General features: G+C 44.6%; 1 protein-coding gene across 3 annotated transcripts in view; it reads left to right on the forward strand.

Moving 5' to 3' along the window:
* The window catches only part of ATP6V1H (ATPase H+ transporting V1 subunit H), a 108,485-nt gene that overhangs the window by 65,957 nt on the left and 22,741 nt on the right, over positions 1 to 19,787 (forward strand). For 2 of the 3 annotated variants that reach the window (XM_025923034.2, XM_086695331.1), the window contains one exon: positions 15,469 to 15,582. The exons of the other annotated variant lie outside the window; for it this stretch is intronic. In XM_025923034.2, coding sequence (XP_025778819.1) covers positions 15,469 to 15,582 — 114 coding nt within the window. The remainder of the gene's footprint in view (positions 1 to 15,468; positions 15,583 to 19,787) is intronic. 3 annotated transcript variants of the gene reach the window in all.

Raw genomic sequence — 19,787 nt, forward strand, 5'->3', positions numbered from 1 at the left:
CTCAGGATATTGGTACTTACCCTAGGGAAAGTGGGACATTATTTAGTGTGGCTCCTGGAGTACTCGGCGTTTGAACTGTAGAATGTTTTCCTTCTGACCCAGCAAACCCTTGTGACTGGTCTTGCGTAGGACTTGATTTCAGGCGGACTTCAGAGGCAGAGGGCATGGGTGTGGCGGATGCAGAAGTCTGTGTGGTAAAGCTCTCCGTTGCATTTTTCAGTTGTGTGATTGTATTCTTCGGCTCCAGGGTCGCTGCTTGGTTCTAAGTTCTGTTTCTTTATTGTCCTTTCGTTCGTGTGTTATTTTCCTAGTTTTGTTCCGTTGTCTGTGTTCTCTTTCATTTCATTAAGCTTCTGTAAGATGATTATTTTGATCCTTTGTCAGGCAAATTTTAGATATATCTTTCTATGGGATTAGACACTGTTCGTTGCCTTTGGTAGTGTTAGACTTACCTAATTCTTTGTGGTCTGTGTAGCCTTGCATTGATGTCTGTGCATTTGAAGGAGCTAATACCTCTTCCAGTCTTTAAAGACCATTTTCAGCAGTTAACGGCCTCCTCTCTGTCGTCTGGGTTAACGGATGGGATTACCTCTGGAATCACATTCGTGCTGGGTCAGAGCGGGTTATGCGCGGCGATGGGTCTGCAGCGGGGTCCACGGTTGGCAGGTTGGTTGGTCCTCAGGTGTCTGGGACTGTCTCCAGTCCCTTGTTCAGTAGGGTAGTGCTGGGACAAGGTCCACTTCAGGCTCCGTGGCTGCGTCCGTAGTCAGCTGTCCTCTCACCAGGGGTGTGGATGGGTGCACCTCCTGCCAGGTCCCAGGAGGGGACCAGCCCCTGGTCACTGGTGGGTCCCTGGGTGGGCAGGGTAGGCCCGGGGCCGTGGCTGAGAGGGGCTAGAACCAAGCTCCAGGGCTATTTCCGGTTTCCTGGCTGCGACTGAAGTCTGCGTACTTGGCGTCGGAGGCACGGATGGGCATTCGTGCCACCAGGTCCCTCGGGTGGGTTGGACTACTCCCTGACTTTGGCTGGAGGAACTGGGGCCGAGTTTAGGACCGTTTCAGGGTCTCCTGAGGCACAGAGGTGAGTGTCCCCCCACCGGGTCCCTATGTCGGCAGGACTGCTTGTGACTGCAGCTTGGAGGGAATCGAACCTAGTTTAGGACGCTTTCAGGATCTCGGGGGTGCAGGTGGGTTACTGCTCACGGACTGGCTGGGAAGGGCTGGAGCTGAGTCTAGGCCTTTTCAGGATCTCTGGGAGCATTGTCAGACGTCTCCTGCTGGGTCCCTGAGACTGGCTGGCCTGACGGTAGACTACTTCTGTGATAGGGATAAAGCCACCTATAGGACCCTTCAGAATCTTTAGGGGTGCAGCCTCAGTCTCCTGCTGGGTCTCTGTGCCAGCACGAATGTTTGGGGACTGGCCAGGATTGGCTGGAGACCAGTTACCGTGCCCTTTCAGAATTCGACAGAATCTGTTGGGCTTACCTCCAGCGGGTTCCAGACCTCAGCAGAGAGGGGCTGAAGCCTGTTGAAGAGCTATTTCAGATCCACACAAGTGGGACTGAGGTTTGCGTGCCTGTTAGCTGACGGACGGGTACGTGTGACTCCAGGGTACTCCTCCTTGGCACATTTTGTTGGTGGCAGAACCAAAGCCATTGGGACCGTAGCAGAATTTTCAGGGCACAGAGCTGTTTCTGGGCCTGTGGCTAGGGCCACAGTCAGCGAGTGAGCTGCCTGGGTGTGAGCCTGCCTTCTCAGAATGTCTTTCCTGAGTTGGAGAGTGCACCAGATAGCATCCCGAAGTTCCCATGAAGGTGCTTTTTCCATGGTCGGATGCCAAATTATTGCTGTTGAAGAGGGGAGATGCATTTGAAGGATGTCCTTTATTCAGCCATCTTGCAGACGTCATTCCTATAGCCCATCTCTGCAAGTTTTACAGCAGTGCTCTTGTCCTTCTTGTCACTTGACCCTTCTAGACCAAAGCTTTGCGTGCATTTAGTCACTGACTGGAAAGTGGTGAAGTTATAGCTGCTGGGCTGGGACACATGGATTTGGTAGCAGTGGAAGGGTAACAACCTTAGCACCTGCAAACAGAAAAATACCTCATTCCCCAGAGACACAGGGGAGGGAGAATGTTAATCTTTATTTTTCAGTGAATTTTCCCTAGAGCTTTCCTCCTGAAGATCTATGAACCGTTGCACACTTTATGTTTAATTGACTGCTGCGTCTGTCATCTACCTCCAGGGAGCGCTGTCACGATTTGATGGCCATTCCCTGTAGCCTTATTGAGAAACCTATTGGAAACGAAAGGGATAATAAGAGGTTTTGCACCTCCCAAGCAAAATACCTGTCAGTAGCTCTTTATGTCTATCCCTCAGCCTCCCTCAGCCATTCCAAGGAGCAGATAAATGTCACCCATCTGCTACCAGAGATAAGTAGGTCAGTCTTTCCTAAAACCAGGAGTAGACTCAGCCATTTGACTTGAACTGAGATCCCTAAGGTTTATCATCCATCTGGGAAGCCACCCGAGGGCACCATCAACTTCTGCCTTCACCTGGTCCCCGCCTCACCACCACTGCTGATGAAGATCTCTTTGGGTGGCCCAACAATTGTAAACACTTTCTTTGCAGAGGCCATGAGTATCAACCCCTGGTGTTATACTTCCTGTATGAAGGCCAGGCATTAACTTGCTTCCCTTCCCAAAACTTACACATTAGGGGTAGTCATAAGGAGCCTTTTATTTAAGGAAACACTACCAGTTGATCCTGTGGTCCTTATATGAACGTGGAGATTTCTATTAACAGGAGCTACCTTTGCTGATTCAGTGGAGTTTCCCAAAAAGAAGTGATCAGTGATACCGTGTGCCTTAACACTGGAAGACACTCAAGTTACCTTCAACTCATTGGCCAAGTTAGGTGACAGAATTGCTCTAGACTTCCTTCGTGAGCCAAAGAAGAATCTGCACGTTTTTAATGTATCCACTTGTACCTGGTTTAATGCCAAGTATAAAGGTCAATACAGAAACTTAAGGGGAAAGCCATTGAATTTTAAGTAGACCTTGGTGCTTTATGGTATTTTTTCAGCTGGTTAGGCCTAGGACCTTGGGGGACATGGATAAGATCAGGACTGCAAGGTTGGCTTTTTTCTGGTGCTATTTGATCTCTGCTTGCATCAGCCGGATTATTCACAGTGACCAGTGGAGTGACGTATTCAGGTAAACTTGCCAGAAAACAAGATGATGTAGAAATAAGGGTATATGCAGGGAGATATTTATCTCACCTTTCTGCCCTTCTTGCATATTGAGGCACTGAATGCCCTTTTCAAATAGACGTCTTCCTAGGAACAAAGGATGCTTACTGTCCATTATGAGAGTTGTGGGTTCCCTAAGTTCAAGGTTCCTCTTCTTTACACTGTGTGTGCAGGGCTCATTTAGCTCTCTTCATGTTTTCTTACGGAAATTGTGGCTTGGGAACCAGCACAAAGTGCTAATATTCTTACTGCTACTGTTACCTTGAGTAACAAACTATCAGTCTCTGACCCAGGAGTCTCATGTCTTCTACCCGCATTTATGAAACTGTGGCAGCTTTACTTGCTTGCAAGTGGGATGAAAGCCAAGACCTTTTGTAGTTTTTAACACTGTGATATTAAGAACTATCTAACATTAATACCATTTAAAAATAGCCTATTATGAAAAAATTGAGGATCTTTAGATAAGATAAAGGCAAATTTTACTATATATATATAAAGAGAGAGATATATATATCTCTCTCTATATATATAGATAGATACATATCTATATATATCTACATCTAATAGCCAAGGTCCCTAGCCCATCTAAGATATGTTTTATATGAAAAACAGATGATAGATGGATCCTTCCTAGATATGTAACTGGGCTTATTTATAGTACTCTTGGAGAGGGAAGCTAAAAGGCAAATCTAGATATATCCTCATTCTAAAATCATAAAGGTGGTGAAAAACTTAAGAACGTAACCTTCTTACAGTAGCAAGTTGTTACCACCAGCTCGTGTTTCAAATGTGTCTTACGGATACACTGTTTTTACACAACATCTACCGCTGCTCCCAAGCCTGTTGTGCCTTCACACAATCCATCGCTGCCATATCCCTGCTTTTCTCCCGTTCCTACTGTCTTCCTGGTGACGGACTGTCTCGCACTCCAGGCTTTACCTTCTTCAGGCTGCGTTATCGCTGGTGGTGTCCACTGTATCCCTCCTCAGTGCTGAAACGCTGCCTAAGAGTCTTTTTTTTTTTGCCTGAAACTCTGGCATGCTACTGTTTTTCTCTATCCTTCCAGTGGCTTTCATGGGCCCATGGACTAGTATATATATTCTTTTTTGAAGCCCCTCACCAGTATATCTCAGAGTAACTTCATTTCTGTACGGTTTTCTGCTCCCTCTTCTTTGAGATATATTTTCAAAGTATTTTCTTCTTATCACATAGCTCCTGAAGACTCTCATTCTCTTTGAATCTGCTTGAAAAAAATGTAGCATTCTCTCTCTGTGAAGTCATTCCCACATCTTCCTACATGGGAGTGTTTCTCAAACTTAATAAATAGTCAGTGGGTTAGCAGACCCATAATTTGAAACAAATATTTTAAAAATTAATCATCACTCAAAAAATCTAATTCACGTTTAAATTACTGATAACTCTTTGGTGCCAGTTATAGACATTATTTTGTGTGTGATCTTTTTACTGAGGTATCGATAACAATGCTTGAATCATACACACTTTCTTATTTTTTATTGCTACTAAATTTGAAAAACTGTTAACTCACTGCAGTAAGTTGGCAGGAGTGGCTTCAACAGTTTAAAGTCTCTTGAAGATAGTTCTGGATATTCAGATCTTATGTGGATTCAGACTTCTCACTGAAGTCTGCTTTAATAGTTCGTGTACCAAGTTGACCGGCCCATCCCGTGTAAAAGCAGGGAAATGGCATGTTGCTATGTGTGAGACAGAGACAAAACAACTTTGTGGCTGCATTTGGCCATATAAAGTATTTCTTTAAACTCAGTTGTAGCTTGTGGATGTAGCTTTTAACTGTAGTTCTCATTGTTTTTCTCCATGAATAAAATAAAAACATTAAGATTTGGAAAAAATTCAAACTTTCAGGGATGTATCCATTTTTACCACAATGCAGTCACCCTGAAAAGTTACATTGGTATCTCAGATTTGACGTTGATATTTTTATTCGTGTTTTTAACCTATTCAAGATGACAACTGCATTGCTAAGTTACTTAGAATAACGGAAAAGGATCTTTACTGGTGTCGTCGCTAAAAATACTGTCTTATGCGTCACATACTGAGGAAACCAATGGTGATCATTCCCTAGTACGTAAGGAAAAATCATGCCAGCAAGGAAATTGAATAAGTTCTTTCCAAAATACAAAAGACGTGCTTCCGTTTAGAAAGGCAGTCTTAAGCGCCCGTGTTTTTCTTCACTCAGTGGTTGTAACTTGATCAAATTCACACTTGTTCTTTTTGACACTAACAAGATCAGTAGGCACGTTGTTGTTCCAAGGCAGTAGTCAAATCTCTTTCTCCATGGAGCAATAACTCTCCCTGCTGCACATAACTAGTCCTCTGTCAGTGGTGAGCCCATGAACTTCGTGTCCCGATTATGCCCTCCAAAGATATCTTTGGAGTATCTCCTCCGTACGTGCACGGTACCCGTGCTAAGCTAGTGGGCACCACAGACATCACAGAATTACAGTGGTTAAGTGCGCAGACTAAACTTGTCTGCTTAGGTTCAAGTCCCAGCTCTGCCACGTGATAACTGTGCAACTGTGGCATGTCATATAGCCTCCGTGTGCCTCAGTTTCCTTATCTGTAAACGTGAAGACCAAATGAGTACATATGTAATGAACTTAGAACAGCACTCAGCACATAGCAATAAGTACTGTTTAGGTGCTTGATAAAAGTGAAATGGGTAATTTTGTCCAGTTGTTAAAAGCATCTGCTGTCCTGCATGATAGCAGTTTCAACTGACTCTTGAACAACACTGGTTTGAGTTGTGTGGGTCCACTTAAGTGTATTTTATCTTACGATTTTCTTAACGTTTCCGTTTCTTTAACTTTGTTGTAAGAATACAGCATGTGATATAACATACAAAATATGTGCTCGTTGACTGTTATCAGTAAGACTTCCAGTCAGCCATAGGCTATGAGCAGTTACGTTATGGGGAATCAGAAGTGGTATGTTGATTTTTAACTGTGTGGGGCGTTGGTGTGCAAACCTCCCCCGGCCCCGTGTTTCAAGGCTCAGCTGTACTCTTCTCCACTATGTGTTTTTGACATCATGTGATTTTAAACATTACAAAGAAAGGAAATGTGGCTTTCCCTGAGAACAGGATGTTCTTTGTGGTGGACTTTTTTCGAAAAACTTTGGCGGGTTTCTTAGGAATGATTTGTACCCTTCATCACACAGCAGGGATGTCAGAACGTTGTCTCATTTTGAACTTTGTCCCTTTCTCCATCTCACGCAGTAAAATCAGTCAGGTGACAAGGTTTCATATCGGAAATGTTTTGGAGGCGACAGGTGAATGTACTGCTGGTCCAGTGATAAGTATTTCGGTACTAAATACACTATTTCCTGCCTGTCATTTTCTTTCATCACACTCAGATTTGTCTTTCCAAGCACATTTACAGACGATATTCAAAATGGGGTCCTGTTCGCTGTTGTTTTACATATTTGTTGTTATTTTCACGACTCCTTTTTGTAGTCTAAAGAAACCCTTTTGATTCACTAGCTTGTTTTTGTAAATTTGGGTGGAGAGCACAACATAACAGTAATTCCCCCCCCCCCCAGCTGCAAAGTTAATAATCGTTGTCGATAAATGGAAATAGCATGAAAAGTAAGGGCCCAAAGGAATTTGCCCTGTCAACTGTGCCTGCCAGTTCAGTTCTTGTAAAGGGTCCACAGAAACAAACACAGCTTCTTAACCTTATTTTTCAAATGTGTATGATGGGGTGCGAGTAAAACTGTTCCAGTGCTTTGTCCTCAGAGGGCACCAGACCACCGGTGGCCCTGACAGACGCCCAGAAATCACACTTCGATGACTAGAGCCCGAGAATTGCTCCCGGGAGAGCGTGCCCCTTTGCCTGCAGACCTCAGTGGCATGAGTGGGGGCTAGTGCGATTGCTCCGACCAGCAGAACGTCGCACGGCACGCCCTCCTGGGGCTTGTGCCAGCACACCCCCCCCACCCCCGCCAGCCTGGCATGCCGCAGCGAACACGTCTCTTTCTTTTCGTTTAAGGAGTGCGGCATCTGAACGGTCTTCCTAGGGGCGCCTGGGTGGCTCAATCGGTTGGGCATCCGACTTCGGCTCGGGTCACGATCTCGCGGTCCGTGAGTTCGAGCCCCGCGTCGGGCTCTGTGCTGACTGCTCAGAGCCTGGAGCCTGCTTCCGATTCTGTGTCTCCCTCTCTCTCTGCCCCTCCCCCACTCATGCTCTGTCTCTCTCCCTCTGTCAAAAATAAATAAACGTTAAAAAATAAATAAATAAAAATAAATAAATAAACAGTCTTCCTATATCCGAGGAAGTTCCCGCCGTCCAAGGCACGTGCTCCCCTTCACTGTAGAGGATAAAGGTGCCAGCAGTGTGCTCGCCTAAACTCCTTTGCTTCCGGCCACATGCCTCCGGCCTAGCTCAGCCGACCCGATCCCCCTGCCCCAGACTTCCAGCAGGAGCGAGGGCTGGAGGGCAGTGGGGATAAGCAGGCATCGCCTCCAGGCAGCCTCCGTGGCCAGGCCCCACGAGGAGGGAGGCAGCAGCACCCGGTGTCTGGGTGCCCGCGGTGTGAACGTAGGCTCCTGCGCCTCGCCCGGGTAGCACACTTGCCGGGCTGCTACTTTGGTAGCCTGATTGCGATTCAGTGTGGACGAGCCTTCACGCTTGGCTCCCCAGCCTTCCGAGCCGTAGCTGCCTCTCAGGGAATTCTTTCACTGTTTTAACTAGGTAGTCAAGTTTCTGTGTCTGCAGGTAGAAATACTGACTGATGGAGGAGTTCTTTTTTTAATCTGGCGAGCCAGTACACTGCCATTAAAACAGAACACAAAACGTGTCCGATTTTCTGTGCACAGACCAGTGTCCCGTACGTGTACTCATTCTGTAGCATCTTCCAGTGTGTGCATAGAGATAACCTGGTTGTGTCCCCCCGCCCCACCGGACTGTGAACTCGGAAAAAGAGAAACTCTGTCCGACGAGGCATATTGTTCACCACGCAGGAGGGCATAATAAATTTGAGAGAAAGAGCTACCAAAAGCATTCCTTATTCTTTTAAAATGCACACTTCTGTATGAGGTAAGTATCTCTATTTTTCTTCGTACAAAGCCTCACATGGCACCTACGAATAAAAATTAGTAACTTGTTCTGAGGGTGGCATTAACTTTTTATCAGTAAAACCCAATTAATTTTTCTCTTCTAAATGAGAATTATCACGAAAAGTAACATTCTTCCTATAGGAAACTTGAAAAAGACAGAAAAGAATAATAAAGAAAAAACAGTACTGCAGCCCTGAGGTAAAAATAATGGTTTATTTATTTTTGTTTTTTTTTCCCTCTATGCATACATTTTTCTCCCAAAATGTTGATTATAATATCTCTTGTGACCTATTTTTATTCATTTTTTCGTATTTCCCATCGACAAATTTTTAAAAATATAAATAATGCTACCTATAGATGAAAGTATTCCAATTTGCTCAAATCTTACTAGTGGCTATTTGATACGTTTCCAGCTTTTCATTATTATCAAAACACAGCGAACGTCTTTGCAAACATTTCTGATTGTTTCCTTTTTTTCTGGTCCCTTAAATACATTCCATGAGAGAAAGTATATAAGTACTTCTGAGATCTTAAAAACAGTATTAAATGTAGGGCAATTCAGGCTCCAAGCAGCCGCATGTGTGAGAATAGTGTCTTTACCACCCTCTCGGCAGCAATGAATGTATTCATTTCTCTTTAAACTCTCACAGGGGAAACTGGTACCTGGTGCTTTTCAATTTGTATTTTGATTGCTTATGCGATTTGTAGGGAATTTAGTTGCCACATTTACGGCAGACATTTTAAAAGTTTGCTGTCTACAGTATTACTCTATTCATAAGATTTTTATCATGTATGTTTCGGTTACCATATATTGAAATTCATTAGGGGCGCCTGGGTGGCGCAGTCGGTTAAGCGTCCGACTTCAGCCAGGTCACGATCTCGCGGTCCGTGAGTTCGAGTCCCGCGTCAGGCTCTGGGCTGATGGCTCGGAGCCTGGAGCCGGTTTCCGATTCTGTGTCTCCCTCTCTCTCTGCCCCTCCCCCGTTCATGCTCTGTCTCTCTCTGTCCCAAAAATAAATAAACGTTGAAAAAAAAAATTAAAAAAAAAAAAAGAAATTCATTAATTCACTAGGCATTAATGTTTTACATTCCAGTGAAAACCTTTGTGGTTTCTCTCACTACTTTTATGCTTAGAAAGAACTTGCCCATTCGGAAGTCTGGTAAATATTTTCCTGTATTATTTTTGTTTTTAAAAATGTTAAGGGGAACAAACTAGAATAATACAACATAGTGAACCGAATAGTGATTTCTGTGCCGTTAAACTTGTAGACTCTAGAGGGTGTATTGTTACATGGACGTGAGAGTACCTGCTTGCGTGTAAATGAAATCATACATGCAGCTTAACCATTTTTAGCAATATGTTGTGGAATCATAACATGTTATAATGTGTTACAGTGTGATATGATTTCATTAGCCACGAATTGAATGCTAAACAGTAGAATCCTTATCAGGGTCTTTTATGTCACTGTGTTAAATATTACAGAATTACATTGAGAGGACAAAGACCTTTACGACAAACAAAAATGGTTCTGTGCTTTTTAGGATTTTTAAAGCTTACTCTAAAATTGCGTTTCTGTGTTTCACTGGCTGGTACATTCCTTAAAAGTTGTTAACCAGTACTGAGCTTGTTAACCATATATTATAATATTCTAGGTCTTTAAAGCCTAACATGCTACCAACTCAACTTGTTTTGAAATACAGTTAGCAAGTTTTTCCCTATTAGGCAATAGCTTATCAACAAAGTGCTTGGATCTAGTTCTAAATCAAATCATTTAAATATCCTGTCTTTTTAATGATGTCTTGTGTTAATATATTAACTGGGAATCCTCTTTTCTCACCATTTTTTTCACACATCAGTGATTTTGGACATCCTGTATAATCTGAAAGGAATTGGTGTTTCAATTAAATTTAGAAGATGGGAAATGTCTGTCTCTTTTATAGCAGTGAGTTTCAGTGGAGTGGAGGTTGTCTGTCCACTCTGTGAGACCTGTTGGAATTTCCAGAGTGGAGGGCAGTAACGTTTATGGTTTGAAAATGATATAATATAATAATATAATATGAATACTTAATATATATGCTTAATAATATAATATGAATACTATGAAATAATATAATAAATGTAATAATGTACATTATTAAAAGCCAAAGTCTTCAAAATTTACTTGCTACTGGTAATATGAGAAGATAGTATAAAGGGGCGAGGGTTTAAAATGTCAAAAAACCACTTTATAGAGGAGTAGGCAGCACATTTGCTGTGAGGATTACATGAGGTAAAAACTATGAAGCTATATGTTATATGTATAACATATGTTATATGTAAAAACTATAGCTGACACCTATAAAAATGTTACTGTTGTTATAAATGGTATATGATCTCTGTTCTTTAAATCCATCATATTTCACATACAATATGGCAGCTTTGTGAGATTATATTTACTCACATACAGTTGATCCTTGTTTTTTATGCATTCTATATTTGTGAATTTGCCTATTGGTTAAAATTTATTGATAATCCCCAAATACTCATGCTTTCGAGATCATCTGTGGACGTGTGCAGAGCAGAGGAAGGAACGTTTGAGTTGCTGGGCGCACAGCTAGGCAAACAAGGCGATACTCTGCCTTCTTGTCTTAGCTCTTGTGCTGTAAGCCGGTGTCGTCCTTGGGATTCGTTCAGTGTCATGTATTTTGCATTTTCGTTTTTTTTGTTGGTGATTTCACTGTGTGAAATGGCCCCCGAGCATCGTGCTGACGTGCTGTTCAGTGTTGCTAAGTACAAGAAGGCTGTGATGTGCCTTATGGAGGAAGTACATACGTTAGATAAGCTTCATTCGGGCAGGAGTTCTAGCGCTCTTGGCCGTGAGTTCAATGTTAATGAGTCAACAACGTAGGTTAAATCAGTTGTCTTCAAACAGAAACATGTAAAACAAGGCTTTGCATCGACAGGTTGATAACGATGTCGTGACCAGAGGCTTGCAGGAACGTAATCCTGTGTTTCCCCTAGGAGTCTCAGTATTCACTAAATCAGGGTTCATGGTGACTTTAAGAGAACACAACTACCATAAATAATGAGGGTCGGCTGTGTTTTCTGTGTTGGAGGTATCCAGAGGGGGCCTGGTAAAGAATTCCTTTCCTACTTGCCTGAATTCCAAGCTATTTGAGATACTTGACAACGGAGGTGACAGATAGAGGCCAAACTAGAGTCTTCACCGATAAAGTCACTTTTGGAGAAGGTGCTGTGCCTTCCTGGTACCGAACCCATTAGCCCCGGGGGGCCCTGGACAGCGTGGAAGAGAAAAGAGGGGGCAGACGAGCGTGTCAGAGCCCTGCTTCCGAACTCCCGAAGCACGGAAGTCCCTCTGACAGGGGTAGGCAAGGGCAGGGGCAGACGGGGCTGTTGGGTTAAACAGCAGGACACAGAAGCCGGCCCTGCCAGCCCCCCCAAAGTGGCTCATGCGTACCCACGCAGAGCGGGCAGCTGAGTGGGCAGTTGGCAGTGAAGTAAGAATGGCTTTGGCTCTGTCCCCCCAGACCCCTTTGAAACTTACTCTGTGATGATAATCTTTCCGCGCCTTTGGATGAAAGCCTAGGTGGGTTGCAGTCCTTTCCCCCTCATGCCGAGATGACAGCCCCGTGATCGTTTTAAGTCACGGAAAGCGTCTCGTTGAAGACACTTGGCAGTCCCTCTCGCTGCGTACTCACAGGAAGGACGTGTCTCTTTGCGATGCCCTCAGCGGGTACAGGCCCACAGTCCCTCGTCTTCCTGGCTCTGTTTCCCTGAGCTTAGCTGCCGTTGCCTCAGTCTTCCTGAGGCGGGCGAGCGGAGAAGGTGGAGGCGACGGGGAGGAGCAGGGGTTTGCTGGCTGTTACTGGTGGCTGCTTTATGTTCTCCCCCCTGCTGGATGTCTGAAGCTGGTAATTTCTCTCGGGAGCACTTTTTCGGGTTCGTTGGAGGCCCCTTTTCTGGGCCACCCACCGCAGCCCCTGTGGTCGGGCCGAGCCGCCGCGAGCCTCCTCCGGCTCGCGGTGCCACTCAAACTTCTCGACACCCCAGGCTCTGGGAACGTCGGCCGATCCTGACACAGCCCCCTCTTCTTTGCTGCCGTGGGTTACTGTGACCTCTCGGGCTCATGCCGCTGTCAGGCACCAGGCCACCGTCCGCCCTGCCTCTGAGTGTGGTTTGCTGGGTGTGGGGTTGGAAGCCGTCAGCACCTTTTTCTCTTCTGCAGGGCAGGGACCTACCTCGGGGCCCGTCACGTTCTACAGAACACTCAGAAATCGTCCTTCCCCTCCTTGGATCCTTTAATGGTGGAAATAGAATTTAATCCCCAAGGGGATTAAAAATCACTAGAGTTCTTTGTAAATTCTGTATGTGACGTTCTCTCACGGTTTCCCGTTAGTGTCTCATATCTGTGGGTTTGGCATCTCAGTAGCTACTGAGGCAGAGGAGCTCATATTATTATTGTCATCTTATACGTGTGTATGTATCAGTTTCAGCAGTTCCAAAAAATTAGCCTGGTTACAAAGACGTCGAGTAAACTGATGCCCGGTTAAGTCATCAGAGTAGGCAGGTCCGTATTTTTTTTTTTTTAATTTTTTTTTTTTCAACGTTTATTTATTTTTGGGACAGAGACAGAGCATGAATGGGGGAGGGGCAGAGAGAGAGAGGGAGATACAGAATCCGAAGCAGGCTCCGGGCTCTGAGCCATCAGCCATCAGCCCAGAGCCCGACGCGGGGCTCGAACTCCCGGACCGCGAGATCGTGACCTGGCTGAAGTCGGACGCTTAACCGACTGCGCCACCCAGGCGCCCCGGCAGGTCCGTATCTTGCAGCGCGGCAGTGGGGGAGTCTTGCGCACATGTGAGAGGAAGGCACGTTGGGCCTTGTGGCTCTCTTCTTCTTCAGTGTTACTTTTGACTTGCGTGTTTCTCTTTTAAATCTCCGTTCTCTATGGTTTATCCCGATGGCCAGCCTAGACTACTCACCGCTCTTGGAAGAGCTCATCATGGGAGGTGCAGAGATGACAAGCCGGCAGGCAGTGCGTGCTGTGTAAATGTTTGCTATTACAGTTGTTTGGAATTCTAGTAACAGTGTGCTAGAGCAGTTGAGGGAGGGTTATCTTCAGGCACTTTGGCTGCAGTAAAGGCCTCTGTTTTTTGAAGGCTTACCGGTCCTTTAGTGATGTCATTCGGAGGAAAATAAACTGGGTGATAATAGACATTGTTATTAGTGTACATATTAATAAAATGTAATAATGTGGTTAATAGATGTTTGACGAGGGCCTTCTGTCTTGAGCCCTTTGGAACAGAGGGTAAGCAAAACCACGCATAGATTTGCCCTTCACGGATCTTCTTGCATAATGAGGGAGACACATGTAATATTTTCAAAAGTCATTCAGGTACACAATTGCAGCTCATGAATACAATGAAAGGAAGATACAAAGTGCCACGAAAAGGGCATATTTGGGGGATTAAAGTGGAGAAAGAGAAGGCTTCTTTGAGGAAGGAACAGTTGAGGCAAGGTCTGAAAGTTGAATAGAAGTTACGTGTCATATGAAGTGGGAAAACTTCTGGGAGAGAAAGCAGCATGTGCTAAGGCCCTGTGGCTGACGGACCTGAAAGAAGGTCAAGGGAGTCTGTGCAGAGAGCACAGGTAGGCGACCGTGCTCTGTGAGGCACTTGGACAGGAAGTCCAGCCCAGACTGTGAAGAACCCAGTCAGCCATTGTTTTGTTTTTAATCAGGGCAAGTGACAATTCAGATTTTTGGCAAGGTCACTTTGACCACAGTGAGGAGAATAGGTTGAAGGGGAACAGCCCCTGCGTCCTCATCACCCTCACCGTGATCACTGCCATCATCATCATAGCAGCAGACATGGGCTTACCGTATTGCGGGGACCTGGGCTTTACAAAGACCTTTGGGCTTAATACCATACTGTAAAGGAAGTGTCCGGGTTCCCTTCATTTGCCAGGAAGGGATTGACTAGATTAAATGACTCAGCGGAACATATCTGAGAAAGAGCAGAGCTGATGCTAGATAAAGTGATGTGTTAAAGCAGAGGACCTGACACATGACAAGCGATTAATGTTCGGTTATAATGATGCTATTCTTTCCCCCTCGATGTCAATACATTTTTCAAAAGAGATGTTTTAAAAAGGAAGTATAAAAAGGTATACAGGTAAAAGCCGCCCTCTCACGCTTGCCCCATCTGCCCATCCTCGGGACCGTCTTCCTCTGCCAGAGTTCCTAGTGCCTTATCGCCGACTGTGTGTGGAGGTGCCGCTCTCCACCGACGGTGAGGCTGCGGGCTCCACGTTGCCGTGTGGACGTAGGAGCCCCCACAGCTGTCCCCGCAGCCACACCCCCGCAGCAGCACACAGAACCTCTTTCTGTTCGCGAAGCGAATCGCGTCTTCACTTCATTTTTGCATCTGTGGTGACCGGGGGTTTCATGGTGGTAGGGGACACAGCGACAGAAAGCAGTGTCGGCTGGCAGTCATCTGGGTGCCCTTGACAGTCGGAACTTCTCTCTCCGTTTCACTGGCCAGGACATCACGTGGCATATCGCATCATTGTAAGAGAGGGCGGCTGTCTTAAAGATGAGTCTTTCTCAGGAAATTAACATGGCTTCCACCGGGTGCTTTTTAACCCTGTGTTCCCTGCTGTCTGCATCTGAGCTGTCTCCCCGCACGGCAGCCGGTGGACTTGATATTGACCTGATACGGGTACAGACACTAGATGGTGTTGAGTATACCGGTTTTAAGCAAGCCACGAATACCGGCAATGAAGAAGTCGTAACACTCGGCAGCTTAGAAAACGGTGATCGACAACAGGAGCCAGAAGACTGCAGCAGGCTGTGAGACACCCAGGTAGATGAGATGTGCCTGGATTAGGAAACGAGACTGACAGCCGGATTCACCAGTGGGGATTCAAGAGAGAATATCTTGGAATACGTTGAATCTGTGATTCAGGAAGAAAAAAAAAAGTTTTAAAGACGCGTGTTGGTTTACTTACATATTGTAACTTTCCTCTTTAAAGTCCCTTGTCACTTTGCTACACGGGCCTTCTGCTGGCTGACAGCGGGAGCTGGGAAGTAATTGCCGCATCTTCACAAAGTGCCTTCTGTTCCGCAGGGTTATCGAGCAGCTTGGCGGGAAGCAGCTGGTAATGAACCACATGCACCATGAGGACCAGCAGGTTCGCTACAACGCTCTTCTGGCCGTGCAGAAACTCATGGTGCACAACTGGTACGTGCTGGCTTTTTCTTCCCCCTCCCCCACCGAGCCGCAGCATCTCGCTTGCACCTTGCAAAAGTTCTTACGCGAACGCTCTGATGAATGATGGCTTTTTAAATCAGCAGTTTTGATCAAATAAATACCTAGAAATGTGTTTCGGCCGTCGAGGGCAACGACGTCATTTTTAAGAGAGGAACTGCGTTGATGTTCTCAAAAAATGAGCATTCAAAGTACTAATATCAAAAACACTTGCAGAAGTAACTGAAAGGACATTCGCGGCTTGAGCGAATCAGTCTTTTTGGAGTTGAGGGGAATCCGGTTGGATTACTGATCAGAGGCTTTATAATTTCACATGGCTTAACTCTTTAGAATATGGTTAACCTGAACAGTTTTACGTTCACGTGAAAACACTAAGATTCAGCTCTCACATTTCATTCATTATAGCCTTTTGCTTTTGAAATAACCACAGTCATGTTTTTCTCTCATTAGTTTTTACTTTTCAAATAAAAATTGTTGACCTTTTTGCACCCACTTAAGATAGACCGAAGAGTGACTGTTAAGATAGAACGGTGAGCCATTGGTGTCCGTGATGGAACCTACCAGAATTCCCTTTGCCATGGCTAATTTTAGCTGCGGGTTGGGTGTTTAGTGCCTTCAATGCTCTACTGAACAGTTCACATACCTCTCTGTTCTCCACCATTTGGAAGGATGCTCTGGTGGTGGACTTTCGTTAAGGCGCTGTGAACAAATACACGTTCCCTGTTACTGACGGTGATGCTACGAGTACGTTCAAAGGAAAGAATGAAAGGTACATTGGTAGGTGTGCATTTGAGAGATGCAGGGAAACACAGTATAGGGGACCGTCCGGGAGCGCTGCTGTGGCATCTTATTTTACGTATTATGATCTCGCCACTGAAGCACTTTTCTCATAAATACTGACACACATGTATGCATTCTTTCAACGATTCTTTTGAGCACTTACTTTGTACCCTGTTACGTTAAATGCCGGGCCATGGATACGATGGAGGTAGGTGCAACTTTACATAGGATGGATAGAGAAGGCCTCTGGGAGTAGGCCACAACAGCTAGGCTGACACCGTCGTGATAGGGAACCAGCCGTGCAAGCCAAGTTATTAGGGGTAAGCAGTTCAGGTAGAGGGAATGAGAGGGGAACCAGCCCTCGGCTTCTTTAAGAGCAGTGCCTGGAGACGTCCTTGGTTGTCTGGAGACAAAACGGGTGCCGATGCTACTTGTACAAGTTGCTAGAGGCCAGCCGTGCCGCTAAACGTCCTGTGATGCACGGACAGTCCCCCGCAGCAAAGAAGCGTCCTGCCTGCCGTGTTAACAGCACCAAGCTGGAGAGACTGTAATTGGGAGTGGTATGAGGGCCGCCATGGGAAAAGGATGGGCAAGGTGAGATTGCCAGGGAACTGGTCGTGTAGGGGCCTGTAGGCCACCATTTGACTCTTTCATAAGACGAGTGGAAAGCCATCGGTGACAGTATTTGATTCATGTTTTAAAAAGATCTCTGAGGCTACTCTCTAGTGAATGGATTATGGAGGGGTAAGTGTTGAAAGCAAAGAACCGTTTTAGTGGTTCTCACTGCGGTTGAGAGTAGAGATGGCCGGTGGCTTGGATCGGAACACTGAAAGTTGAGATGACAAGTAGTAGATGACCTTGGATAGATGTCAGAGCCCGTGCTGGCGGCACTTGATGGACTGGAAGCATTTTTACTTGTTTTTATACCCTCGGCTCAAGAAGAAAGGGATCAAAGCAGAGGGCACTCAGAAATGGTTTTTATCTAATATTTAGCAGGAGGAAAAAACTTTTCAAGTCTGTCAGTAAAAAACAGAACATTAGACTGATTTTCTCTCCTTGTTTCACTTTACCATGAGCCCCGTTTTCAACACAAATGAATTACTTAGTAGTTTTGTATCTCTTGGTTGGTACCTCTTTCTCGAAATTGAAGAATGTTGGCATTTAGTAGAGTTCGAGGCTGTTGCAGCCAGCACACTTACATTTGTCTTGTGTGAAACACACTTTCATTTTCCCTTTTTGTTGATATTAGGGTTGCTGAAGTATAATTCCTGTTTTGTTAATAAAAAAATTCATTACATTTTTTTTTTAATGTTTCTTCATTTTTGAGAGAGAGAGACAGAGCGTGAGCGGGGGAGGGGTAGAGAGAGAGGGAGACACGGAATCCGAAGCAGGCTCCAGGCTCCGAGCTGTCAGCACAGAGCCTGATACGGGGCTCAAACTCACAAACTGCGAGATCATGACCTGAGCCGAACTTGGACGGTTAACTGACTAAGCCACCAGGCGCCCCTAAAAGAATTTCGTTGTAATAGTTCTTCCTGATGAAGTATTTATTGTTGGGTTTAGCTTTTTTTTTTTTTTTTTTTTTTAAATGTGTATTTCTGATATGGGAGGAAAGAGGGGTGTGAGATAAAATGACCTTTTTTCTTTGCCAGTGGAGGAGATTTTTTGGTTGAGAATTTTTGTTGTTTCAGTGTTCATGCATTGAAGGTGATTCATTTCAATTGGAATATTTCCTTGAGTTTAGGAACTTGATTTAGTTTCTTGTTACATTTTTCAACGCATGATTAAAAAGAAAAAGTAAACATCTTTATAGTTAGACACTGGTTTCTTAGCTCTCTGACTAGCTGATGAGCAAATATCCTTTTCCCCCCTAATTATGTGCTAAGCTCTTGTAACTTTGTTTTAATTATGGTAAATCTCCTTGAACGGAGAAGCTTAATGTCAATATTTTCTTACACTTTCTCTTTAAAGAAATTTCCATATGAAGAGAAATTTTGTTGTGACATGTGTATCTCCATGTCTCTTTGTGCTAGAGAATGAAAGTGGCTCAAGTAAATAGCAGTTTATTTAGAATATCAGATTAACGTGAGATCGAGTAGAATGCAGTTTGGAAAGTCAGTCTTCTGCAGAGGGTACCTTCAAATGTGAAAAGGATTTTGAATCTGTATCTTTATGCAGGTATATGCAGTTTGCCTTATTAAGTCGTGCTGGCAGAGACTGCCTTTCAACTTGCCTAAAATAGACCCCCCCCCCCCAATATGGTACTCATGTGCTAAAGATGTCTGCTGATTGAATCTTACAAAATTTTCTTGGAATTGTTTATTCTCACATCTCACACAAACATGAAAGCAATTGACTTTGTTTCCTCTTAGCATTTTGTTGGTTTTACTTAAAATGAGTTTCTGTAAATGATTATGTTGGTACTATATAGTGAAATAAACTAGCTGAAAATATTTAAAATATAATCATAGATTTAAAAGTGGGAAGAAAGTCTGCCTCAGTGGTAACAGCAGCAGCCTCTCATGCCATTTTCGCATGCTTCTCTGGACTTGTTGTTTTGTTCCTGGGCCACACTTTGAGATTTCCAGCACACTCTGGATTTTCTTGTACTCGTCTACCCGAAATGATTTTCAGATTTCTTAAATACTGCATTACTCCGTAAAGCTTCTGTTTATGAGTCTAAGTCATAATTTTGGGTATAGTAAAGTTAATATTTTACTATTTTTTTTTGTTTTAAACATAAGTATAAAATTACATTTAAGTATAAATCGGATACTCGTGAAATGATAGAACTGGGCTGTCAGTGGATCTTGATTTTGATTCTGTTTTAGGGAGTTACATGTTAAGTTTTTGATAATGTAGAGGTGGATTTGAGCTTACACGTAACGAGGGAGTATAGAGTTGTGTATCGTGTGAAAATACTCCATTCTTTTTCACGATTGTGTGGTTGATTTCACAGTTACATCATGAATTTTGCAGGTCTTGGAATGGCTAGGGTTTCTCCCCTTCTCCTTGACACCTGCATTTACATGGAAAATGTAGTGTGGAAATGGGGATGGAAATGGGGATGGAAAATCCTCCTCGATGCGGATGGGGAGCAGAATGGTGGGGGGCTGGAGTGGAGCTGCCAGGGAGGGAGGGGACGCTTGGCTCACCCTGGCGTCTCCTCGGTTCAGGGGGTCTGGAGCGGGTCAGTCGCACTTACAGCCCTGCTTCCAAATGGCGGGCAGCTCTCTGACCTTCCCGTACTCGCTGTGTATTCGTGGTGTGCTCCTGTTCTTTGAGCAGCGCTGGACTTGTATGTTAATAAACTTGCCAAAATACATGTAAACAGTGACAATGTACTCTACAGAACTTTTATATATACCCTCGGGTTCTACTTTATAACTTAACATCAT

The sequence above is a fragment of the Puma concolor genome, chromosome F2, assembly GCF_028749965.1.
Source record: "Puma concolor isolate L17-30 chromosome F2, mPumCon1.1.hap2, whole genome shotgun sequence".
Taxonomy (NCBI): Eukaryota; Metazoa; Chordata; class Mammalia; order Carnivora; family Felidae; genus Puma; species Puma concolor.